This window comes from Peromyscus maniculatus, chromosome 2, assembly GCF_049852395.1.
Source record: "Peromyscus maniculatus bairdii isolate BWxNUB_F1_BW_parent chromosome 2, HU_Pman_BW_mat_3.1, whole genome shotgun sequence".
In the NCBI taxonomy this organism is placed as follows: domain Eukaryota; kingdom Metazoa; phylum Chordata; class Mammalia; order Rodentia; family Cricetidae; genus Peromyscus; species Peromyscus maniculatus.
The window spans coordinates 128,753,592-128,764,881 of NC_134853.1; the positions used below are offsets into that span (position 1 = coordinate 128,753,592).

Genomic DNA, 11,290 nt, shown 5'->3' on the forward strand with positions numbered 1-11,290 from the left:
CCCCAGGTAGACCCCTGTGTACTGTCTGTCTGTCTGTCCTCCCCAGGTAGACCCCTGTGTACTGTCTGTCTGTCTGTCCTCCCCAGGTAGGCCTCCCTTGTGTACTGTCTGTCTGTCTGTCCTCCCCAGGTAGACCCCTGTGTACTGTCTGTCTGTCTGTCCTCCCCAGGTAGACCCCTGTGTACTGTCTGTCTGTCTGTCCTCCCCAGGTAGGCCTCCCTTGTGTACTGTCTGTCTGTCTGTCCTCCCCAGGTAGACCCCTGTGTACTGTCTGTCTGTCCTCCCCAGTAGGCCCCCTGTGTACTGTCTGTCTGTCTGTCCTCCCCAGTAGGCCCCCTGTGTACTGTCTGTCTGTCTGTCCTCCCCAGGTAGGCCCCCTGTGTACTGTCTGTCTGTCTGTCCTCCCCAGGTAGGCCCCCTGTGTACTGTCTGTCTGTCTGTCCTCCCCAGGTAGGCCCCCTGTGTACCGTCTGTCTGTCTGTCCTCCCCAGGTAGATCCCTGTGTACTGTCTGTCTGTCTGTCTGTCCTCCCCAGGTAGACCCCTGTGTACCGTCTGTCTGTCTGTCCTCCCCAGGTAGGCCCCCTGTGTACTGTCTGTCTGTCCTCCCCAGGTAGACCCCTGTGTACCGTCTGTCTGTCTGTCCTCCCCAGGTAGGCCCCCTGTGTACTGTCTGTCTGTCTGTCCTCCCCAGTAGGCCCCCTGTGTACTGTCTGTCTGTCTGTCTGTCCTCCCCACGCAGGATGTTCCCAAGCACTTTGCCCACACTTCAGCTCCTCTCCAGACCTCTACCCTTTCTCCTGTCTGCCGGTTGCCAATGCAACCCAGCTAGTGTTTTCCTAAATCCTTTGCCTGGGCGAGGCTGAGTGTTGGGCTGGGGACACAAAGCAGGTGGCTAAGGGCCTGGAAAGGGACCCCACAAGGAGCAGCTGTGAAGATGAAGCAAGTTGCCAACATCTTAATAATCTTCATCCGGGAACACAGCCACCATGGTACAGGGCCCTGGAAGCTAGGCAGGGCAGTGTGCCTTCTGCCCTGGTGTGGGGAGTTATTGCAGGTTACAGAGTGTGTACTCTATTGCATAGCCTTTTCCTTCTGACAAACCACTCATCTTTCGAGACCCAAGTCAAAAGCCTCCCTCCTTGTTAGTCACTCTCTTCCCCAAGGCCCTGAGCAGAAGTGTGTCTGGTTCAGCTCTGTACGGGCTGATGTTGGTAGCAGTAAGCCGCACATGGGGCTTTCCACATGCCAGGAGCTGTGGGAAGCACCCTATTTCATCTGGCGAGGGAGACGCAATTGCGGTCCCCTTTTATAGGTGAGGGACACGAAGTCAGGCACTGTTGGTCCATGTATTTCCTGAACTGACTCCTCTCTTCCCCCAAGAGCCTATAGTCTTGATGCTGTGCTCTTTGAAGGACAGCTGCCCCCTTGTTTGGGCTCCTGGAATCTGAGGAATGAGGGAGCGAGCCCTAGAAATGGCTTGGTGGGCAGAGGAGGACCTTGGGTAGCTGGCCTTCTCATCAACAAGGTCCCGGGCGGGCCTAGGTGCTTTCTCTGAGAAGGTTCTGGATTTTTCCAATGGACAGCAGGGCTTCAGGTTGTCAGATGCATGGGTGCCGGCCTGGTGGAAGGGGTGAGATGGATGACGGAGCTTCTGGCAGAGGAGGAGGTAGATTGATGGAGGGAGTCAGGTAACAGCTGGAGAGAGCTGCAGACAGTGTGTAGTTGGGTGGAGGACTTCTCTTTGTGGTGGGTAACATCCCAGCTCGCCAGGCCCTCCCTCGACAGTCCATTGACATCCACATAACACAGGCGCGTACAAATGTGCCCTCGAGATGTTTCCTGTAATAACTGGATACTGATTCCCTCCCGGTTGGCATGCTCCCCAACAGTACCGCACCAAGACCACTCCAGTTATCAAGTCTCCCAAAGGGGCTTCAGAGGAGGCCCCTCCTCAGCGGATCCTCATCTACGGGGTCCAGGAAGATAACGGCTCACGTGTGCAGAACTTTGCCCTGGACCTGACCCCCCCACCTGAGATTGTCTACAAGTCCGAGCCTGGCACCAGCGATGGCATGAACGTGCTGGGCATCGTCATCTTCTCGGCCACCATGGGTACGTTCGGTCACTGTCCCCAGCAGTGCCCCTTCCTCGAGCTGAGAATTCCTGCCCTGGGAATGCTCTGCCCACACAAGGGTCTGCCCCCATCTCTCTTAGCCCTCAGACCCCCCCAACAGCCTGTCTTTGTACCTTTTTACTGAAGTCACGTGAGGATAGTTGGCGAAGAGTTGGCACTGTCCGTTAAGACTTTCATCCACATCCGGGCTTTCCCGTAGCTGCCTCTCTCTCCAGAGCTGTGTGTGTCGTCTCTTGGGGCTCGTAGTAACCTCCCTGAGCATGTCTTTCCCTTTGCAAGTGTTTTTCTGGGTCTCCAAAGTCCCTCCAACCACAGTGATTTACTTACTTAATCCACGAAGGGCATGACTTGGGGTCCTTATTTGTATGTGAACCTTCAAAGGCAAGCGCCTTTTTTGTTGTGATGGTGTGCATGTGTGTGCGGTGGGGGTAGTTTTATATTCTTAGGTTTGCTTGTGTTTTGTTTTTGAACTTTTTCTTTTGGAAATTTCATACCTGTATACAATGAATATAGTTTAGGTTGTTTTTGTTTGTTGTTTGTTTTGTTTATTTTGAGGCCATGCCTCATGCAGCCTGGGCAGGCCTCAAACTCACTTTGTAGCCGAGGATGGCCTTGAATTCCTGACCCTCCTGCTTCCACCTGCCAAATGGGATTATAAGTGTAAGCCACCTCAGCCCACATTCTTGCTCTTAAAGAGCCCCCTAAACTCTACAGCTTCAGATTTCCCGATGTTCTGCCGGAAGGGATCCTGTGTGTGGCAGTGGTGGAGGGAGCTGGAGCTTCCCCAAGGAAGGGATCCTGAGTGTGGTAGAGGTGCCCCCCCCCCCCACTGCCACACACAGGATCCCTTCCTTGGGGAAGCTCCCGCCCCGATGTCTGGAGAAGTGTTCCGTGTTCCGCACCAGCCCTGGCGTGGCTGCCTCCCTGCTTCCCTGGCTTTTCCACAACATTTCATCCTCACAGAGCATGTTCAGTGTCCTGTTGTGTACATGAGACATCTGGGCCACATTCTGTCTGACCTCAGCAACCCCCCACCCCCACCCCGCCCCTGCCAGCCTGCCTCCTCTCTCTCTCTCTCTCTCTCTCTCTCTCTCTCTCTCTCTCTCTCTCTCTCTCTCTCTCTCTCTCTCTCTCTCTGCCATCACTACCACCCTGGGGCCATCTGGACCTTGCATCAGCTGCCTAGAGGCTCCCTGCCTCGTGTGCTCTTGTCCCCTCCGGTATGACCTCGGGATCAAAAAAGCCAGATCCTTAGGCTGCCCTGGGACAGAAGCCAAATGGGGCTTTAGAGGCTGCAGAACTCAGGGGTGTGTGTGCTCCGGCTGCTCTGTCTGCCTGCAGCCCTGTGGCCCAGGCCTCTTGCTCTCCCTAGCCCACCGCTCTTGTCCTTCCTCCATGCCACCTCTCCCACCCTCATCAAGGTCTTCTTGTCCCCAGGCTCAGTCAGGTGCCCAGGTCATGACTTCTCTGCTCGGGATGCTCCACAGTGAACAACTGACCTGTTGCGTCAGTCACTCACTGTTCGTGAGGAGTCGGGCCGAAGCTGGGTTAGGCGGCTCAGCATCACCCGCCTGGCTTCAAGTTCATTTGCCTGAGCCCTCCATGGTGACCATCGAGGGCAGGGATCCGTGAAACCTGCTGCAGAGATGCTTGGATGATGATGACTGAGTGTGTTGGCAGTGATGGACAGCAAAGCTCTGATTGCCTTGGCCAAAATGCCAGACACACAACGGGCTGAGACCTGAGACTGGACACTGTGCAGGCACCTGGGCTGTCTCCTCTCCAACCACGGCCTCTCTGAGGGATGCAAAAAATGAAGGGTACCTGGTAGCAGAGCAGCAGGAATGTTTGAGACTCTCTCAGTGTTCACTGGACAGTGTAACTATGTATTGCTGTGTGTTTGTTCTTGTGTGCCAAGTCAGCACTAGCCCATCTTAGTGTGCCCACTCCTGTGAGCACACTTAGTGTGCCCACTCCTGTGAGTGCCTGAGAGTGCCCTCACCTTCGTATATCCATATCATTATGCACAGTTGTCCTAATCAAGGCCCTCTGGTCCTTCATCCCTGTGTCCTTTCCTGCTCTTTCCTGGTACGGGGACATGGCTGGTACTCAGGTCACCTTGCCTCTGGAGTGCCTCATTGTCACACCTACGTCCCATGTACACTAGATCTGAATTAGCTCAGAGTCTCATCCTGTGAAGTCTCATCCAAGTGAAGGTGAGGAGGGGCAGATGTAGCCAGAAGGCAGACAGAGCTGGGAAGTGTAAGCTGGCTCATTTGCCAGGATGCCACAGGCCAGACGAGTAGGCCTGGCCCAATGTCACCTCAAGTCTTGGCTTCTCCAAGGCAAGAGGCAGCCCCTTCTTCACCCCATCACCACGCGGTGACTGGTGTGTGGATTATGGTGACAGAGCCCTTCTCTGGAGTGTCTCTCCCACATGCCAAGGTTCAGTGTCCACCCTTTCCCTTGCTGGGCAAGTCACCGAGCTGCTGTGTAGCATGCAGAGCTTTTGGAGGACAGTCTCAGAGTGTGGAGCTCCCCAGAAATAGCAGCATGGTGGGTACCGTCACAGGGCTGACCCCAAGGAACAGTCTCCCCGTGTGTTCTTGCCAAGAGAACTGACAGCCAGATGTCCAGACATTGAAAACTGGGGGAACGCTCTGAGGCAGCAGAGAACCTGCTACCTAGGGTCAGGGTCCAGGGAGGAAGGGCAGAGCAGGGTGGTGTAGTGGAGTCAGGTAAGTGCAGCTGAAGCTGGAGAAATGGTTACTGTCAAAGCGGACTGGACGTCAGAATGTATTCAGGAGCATTTTATCTCAAGGGGATGAATGTCTTCTGCTGCGTGGAGGGCTGCCGGGGGTGTCAGCAAAGACTGAACTCTGCATTGTGTGCCCCTCTGTCCCTGCTTTGCTACCTGCACGGTGGCCTGGTACCACCTGTGACTCTCTGTGTGACCCTGCAGGCATCATGCTGGGCCGCATGGGTGACAGCGGGACTCCCCTGGTCAGCTTCTGTCAGTGCCTTAATGAGTCCGTCATGAAGATCGTGGCCGTTGCGGGGTGGTAAGTTCCCTCCAGGGAGTGTCCCCCCCCCTTCCTGTCCTGGACACAGGGAGGGACAAAAACATCACTGGCCCATTCTCAGGGCTCTCTTAAGAGAGAGAGGAGGCTCAGCCTGGACCTGGGTGTGCAGGGCCCCCAGCACAACCAAGCCTAGTCTTCTGCTCTCCTGGCCTCAGTTTCCCCATGTTGTGGAGCCTCCTTAGCCCAGCTTTTGGAGAAAGCACACGGTGGAAGTGAGAACCAGTAACCACCGTCCTGGTTAAGAGTTCGGACCGTAGGAGCCTTCTGGTCAGAGGGGCATGCAGAGGACTGCCATGGTCACCTAGGAGATGTGGCATTGCTGAGCTAAAAGGCAGCTTCTTGAAGTCCCCAGGGGCAGGGACGGAGCTAGCAAAGAGGAGCCAGGCTGCCTAGGGTTGGGGCACCTGAGGGGAACTAGTTAGGGATGGCACAGGCCTGGCTCTCAGCTGGCACCTCGGTTACAGTCTCACTCAGCCCTTGCGAGCCACGAGGGGCTTGAGATGAGATCACGCGGTGACAAGGTGCCAGGTGGCTTGGGGCCCGGAAGTGAACCTCAGGCCACTCTGCCACCCCAGGTACTTCCCCTTTGGCATTGTCTTCCTGATCGCCGGGAAGATCCTGGAGATGGATGACCCCAAGGCAGTGGGGAAAAAGCTGGGCTTCTATGCCGTGACCGTGGTGTGCGGGTTGGTGGTCCACGGCCTCCTCATCCTGCCCCTGCTCTACTTCCTCGTCACCAGGAAGAACCCCATTGTCTTCATCCGTGGAGTCCTCCAAGCTCTGCTCATCGCGCTGGCCACCTCCTCCAGGTAGCTCCGGAGGGAGAGCTGAGAGGGCTGGGGTAGGCGGAGCAGAACCCTGTCCGTCTGTCCAGCCACCATTCATCCCCAGCCACAGAACCACAGGAAGTGCTAACGTGGCTCCTTAGACAGATCCCGGGGTTAGCAATACAGCCACGGTAATATCACCATACGGGGACTTGATGCTCAGGGCTCCGCCTGCCTTAGTCATTCTTGAGACCTCCCTTTGCCCATGGTCCCAAAGCTTTCTCAGTCTTCATGGAGGGCCGGTCCTTACTTCACAGCCCTTGTGCTCCTGTCTGGGAGCCCCTGGGCACCACAGGACTCTGTCTGTCTACTCTATATGGGATGTCCAGGCTGGAGAACCCATTTCAACCTTGGCAGCATTTCTGGACAGCCAAGGCTGGAGTCATGGTTCTGTTAAGCATGCCAATGTGATGGTGGGCTGTCACTGAACCTCCTCGGGCCTGAGCATTCCCATAGGTGGACCGGAATAATTTGTACCTGCACAGGATTGCTTCTGAGGCTGGGATAACCCACGGAGGGCGGGGGGGGGGGGGGGGGGGGGGAGCCAGTAGAACCAGTGACCCCATGCCTGGCCTTGGGGACCACTTACCACAGCTGAGTACAGAGGACCTGGGATAGTTAGAGGAGGGAGGAAGGGCATGCAGCAGGCATGCATGAGCCTGTAGCCCTATGAGGCGTAACATTTCCCGGAGATCAAGTGTCCAAGCCCCACGTGGAAGGAGTTGTGAGGACCGAAGCCCGTCTTTCTGGGCCAAAGGGGTAGTGCTTCTCGCAGCCCCCAGCACTTTCTTGCCTGGGCCCCAGACTCCCAGCCAATGCCATGTTTCACCCCTGTCAGGGGCACCCCCACCCCTGCAGCAGAACCCCCCCTCAGAGATTTAACATGAGGTGCTTCTCTAAGCACCACACAGCTTTATCTCCCAATCACCCTGGGACCTGGGCATTGTGTACAACAGAAACCAAGATGCCCAGGTGTCACAGCTTGCTGAGGTCCCGTGGGAGGGTGGACTCGAGGCCCAGTCACTCTGGCATCGCCTCTGTGGGTGACGGCTACAGACACTCTTGGCCTTCCTCCCCAGGGAACAGGAAGGAAAGGACAACCGGGGGCCTGATACATAGTGGTGCTCTTCCTGGGGTCACTCCGACCAGCCCAAGCTGACCCACATGTGTGCCACACATTTCTGTCAGGGCACCAGTGAGCTGGCCCTCCTGTAGTGACTCACTTCAGAGGCCCAGACCATCCTGGAGGAGGGTGGTGGGCAGACACCTGCCCCTCTGCCCATAGCTCAGCCACACTGCCCATCACCTTCAAGTGCCTCCTGGAGAATAACCACATTGACCGGCGCATTGCTCGCTTTGTGCTGCCTGTGGGCGCCACCATCAACATGGACGGCACTGCACTCTACGAGGCTGTGGCCGCCATCTTTATCGCCCAGGTCAACAACTACGAGCTGGACTTTGGCCAGATTATCACTATCAGGTGTGTACTAACCCCACACTCCAGAGGGCCCCTGGGTCAGCCAGGACATGAGTACGGGACGGCCACTGGCAGGGCTGGTGCTGGGGTAAGCCTGATCTCTGGGACCAGGGTGAGCGGAGGCAAGGGCCAGGCCTGAGGACCAGAGAGGCTGGTGTCCAGCCTAGTGCAGGCCGCTGCAGTAGGGCAGGGCCTGAGGCGGCCTCCCTGTAGGCCGGTCCCAGCACACAATTCTGACCCAGGCCCAGAGTGAGGCCGGGGTGGAGCTGTGCTGGTTGACCACCAGAATCTGAGTGTCTTCCTCCCACAGCAGAGTCTCCTAGCTTATTCCAGTTCCCTCAAGGATGGGGATGGGGACCCATGGGCCAAAGGACTATGAGCAGACACATGCTTCTCTAACTCCCCTGATGTTCATGACGGGCCCCACCCCCTTGGCTGGCCCTGAGGCCCTAGTACCCTGGTCCCTGTCGGAGCCAGGGCTGTGGCAGGTGTCCTTGCCACATCTGTTCCCTCTGCAGCATCACAGCCACTGCGGCCAGCATTGGGGCGGCTGGCATCCCACAGGCGGGGCTCGTCACCATGGTCATTGTGCTCACCTCTGTGGGACTGCCCACCGACGACATCAACCTCATCATCGCTGTAGACTGGGCTCTGTAAGCGCTCCATTCCAGTCCTTACCCAGCCCCACCCCTTGCCGAGGGCAGCAGGCAGGGGGCTGGGGGCATCGCCATGTATGGCACAGCGGGGTGCACCCCAATAATCCACGCCAGCTCAGTTGTGTGACTTGGGGTCTCAAGAGTTCAAAAGTCAAGACAGAGTCCCCTTGAATTCTCTAAAGAAGTAGTGGGTCGTGACCCCAAGTCTGGCCCCTCTAAACACAGGGCCTGTGTCCATGAAGGGGTCTCCCCAGCTGCTTAGGCACCCCTGAGGGTGGGTGGGCTGCACCCCTGCCTGCGGTCACTGCCTGTGTTTCTGCGCAGTGGCCTCACACTTTCCAGTTGCGTGTGGCCTCTACCAGTTCCCTGTTGGGGTTGTTGCGCCTCACTGCCCACCTTGGCTTGCCAGGGACCGCTTCCGGACCATGATCAATGTGCTGGGTGACGCACTGGCAGCGGGGATCATGGCCCACATCTGCAGGAAGGATTTTGCTCAGGACATGGGCACTGAGGTGAGAGCAGTGTCCCCCCCACTCCCACCTCAGGAAGCCTTTAGGAGATGGAGCTAGGTGGGGTTGCAGATTTCATGGAGGACCTGACAGGGTGCCCAGATCTAGCCAGTGAAGCAGTGGGGGAAAAATAGCACATCTTCCCTCGGAGAAACCCAGTCCCTCACGCAGGATGTTGTGAGGCAGCTGGGAACTGTCTGGAATCCGGGGTTGCTGGTGTGTGTAGGTGGCTGTACCCACTTCACTGGAAGGAAGCTGAGGTTCAGGTAGAGGAGCTACTGTTCCCCAACTGGACCCTGGGGCAAGTCTGTCATCACCAAAGTAGGAGGCAGGAGGCAAGGCAGCTTGCACAGAGAGGCCTGTGCCCGCCAAGGCTACCCAACTGTGTTTACAGGAAAATCCCTTTCAGAGGCTCCCAGCCTGAGACCGCTCAGCATCACCTACCCTCGGCCCCTCCTAGTGCTAACAAGGCCCATTTCCTCCCCAGAAACTGCTACCCTGTGAGGCCAAGCCAGTGACGCTGCAGGAGATCGTGGCCGCCCAGCAGAATGGCTGCGTGAAGAGCGTGGCTGAGGCCTCGGAACTAACCCTGGGCCCCATGTGTCCCCACCACATCCCAGTCCAGGTAGAGCAGGACGAGGAGCCGGCCACCACCAGCCTCGACCACTGCACCATCGAGATCAGTGAGCTGGAAACCAATGTGTGAGCCCACAGGGCTGCAGAGGCAGACCAGACCCTGGGGTCCGGGCTAAGGGCAGGAGCTGAACTCAGAATACACCCGAGCAGCTGACAAAGCCCAAGTCAAGTTCCACCCTGACAGGCTAGTCAGCCATTGATGAGAAATAGTGTCTCAGCAAAGGGACAACAGTGTGCAGGAGCCCCAGCCAGCGACTATGGGCTCGTGTGGCCCAAGACCTAGGTGTGACAGTTCGTACCACATGAGCCCACAGAAGCATCTGGCAGGGTGAGTCTCTGCCTCTATGGAGGAACAGTTTTGGGGCCTGAGAGCGAAAACCGCTCACTGGAAGCAACACCAGGGCTAGAATGTTCTCTCATGTCTTTGGAGCCTGGGCCACTCCCTTCTGGGGACAAGGCAGCCTGCAAGGACCAGCCAAAGAGGCTCTGCCTTCTCCAGGGTCCCCATAGCCGCCGCTGCTTCCAACTCATGGAGATATAACCGCCGCGCCCCTGTTTCTGCCCGGGTCAGGTCAACCTCTGTCCCATCCCATTGTGGTTTTAGCACAACCATCCCAATAAGGGCTGGCCCATCCCCAGATCAAGACCCAACGCCTTCCATGTACCACAGCCTGGTCCATTTCTGTCCACCGGATCTCTCATCTAAGATGGAGACTCATGTCCACTAGGGCTGGGAGGCCCCGTGGGTAGAGCCCAGCCAGCCTCCTATGGGACAGGTGGGCAAGATGGGCCACAAGGAGGGAGGCCCAGCCGGTGAGTCTCTGGACACGTGACTAGCAGCACCTTGGGGTCCGAACTCCACAAAGGCTTGTGTGGTGAAATGGAATAAGAGTTACTAGTCCCTTCTGTGTTCGCAATAATATGATAAATAAAAGTCTTTGTTTTTTTCAAGACTGGTGGATGTAACAAGACTGTATGCTGGTGGTGTTCTGTTTTGTGATTTGGGACAGGGTCTTTTTTTTTTTTTTTTTTTTTTTTGGTTTTTTTCAAGACAGGGTTTCTCTGTGTAGCTTTGGTACCTGTCCTGGATCTTGCTCTGTAGACCAGGCTGGCCTGGAACTCACAGAGATCCACCTGGCTCTGCCTCCCGAGTGCTGGGATTAAAGGCGCGTGCCACCACTGCCTGGCAGGACAGGATCTTGTTATGTAGTACTAGCCACCCATTATGTAGACTCTGTTAGTAGCAATCCTCCTGCCCTCCCCCCCTCCCCCCCTCCCCCCCCCCCCACCTTCCCAAATGCTGAGATTATAAGGCATGACCCGCACTCTCTAGTTGAGAGCAGACTCTTGGGTGGCGCTTCTTTGTTGAGCTAATCAAGCTGACAGCACAGATCGGCTGGTCCTGGTGGCCACAGGGAGGACAGGCCTGTCTAAGCCATCACATGTGGGAGACAGAGTATAAACAAACCCACCCCAGGCCACCTCAATAGGCCTGACTGTAGCTGGGCCTTTTCCAGAGCTGTTAGGGACAGCCCTCCTTACCTTGATCAGCCTGGTCTGCTGGGCTCTGGCCCTGAAATCAGACCCCAGGAAAGGAGGGGATCTCAGTGGAAGCCTGCCGTTGGTTAGCTAACATTTTGCCTTAGAGAAGGGCCTGGCTCAAGAAGCCTAAGGGACAGAGAAGGGTGCTGGCCACACGATCTGTCGTAGCCGGGGCTGGGTTTAGAGGTGGGGTAGGGGTATAACTCTGGGGTCTGGAGGGGTAGAATACCAGGCCCATGAGGATTCTGAGACCCAGGGAGACAGGCCTCTCCAAGGTCACTCAAGGGCCAGGACGACACAGACCCTCACCCTTGAACTCTACCTTCCTCCCAGGAGTGCCAAGACTCCGGGAAGGGCCTCAGCCCCAGGACCCACCCTCCGACTCTCCATAGTCCTCTCATGGGTCCACCATAACTGTCTTTCC

General features: G+C 56.9%; 1 protein-coding gene across 2 annotated transcripts in view; it reads left to right on the forward strand.

Moving 5' to 3' along the window:
• Slc1a7 (solute carrier family 1 member 7) overlaps positions 1-10,277 on the forward strand; it is a 50,336-nt gene extending 40,059 nt beyond the window's left edge. For both annotated transcript variants that reach the window (XM_006977722.3, XM_076564689.1), the window contains 7 exons: positions 1,892-2,114; positions 5,099-5,198; positions 5,795-6,028; positions 7,332-7,526; positions 8,042-8,176; positions 8,589-8,691; positions 9,176-10,277. In XM_006977722.3, the coding sequence (XP_006977784.3) occupies positions 1,892-2,114; positions 5,099-5,198; positions 5,795-6,028; positions 7,332-7,526; positions 8,042-8,176; positions 8,589-8,691; positions 9,176-9,394 (1,209 nt within the window). In that variant the 3' untranslated portion in view covers positions 9,395-10,277. The remainder of the gene's footprint in view (positions 1-1,891; positions 2,115-5,098; positions 5,199-5,794; positions 6,029-7,331; positions 7,527-8,041; positions 8,177-8,588; positions 8,692-9,175) is intronic.
• The last annotated feature ends 1,013 nt before the right edge of the window (positions 10,278-11,290 follow it).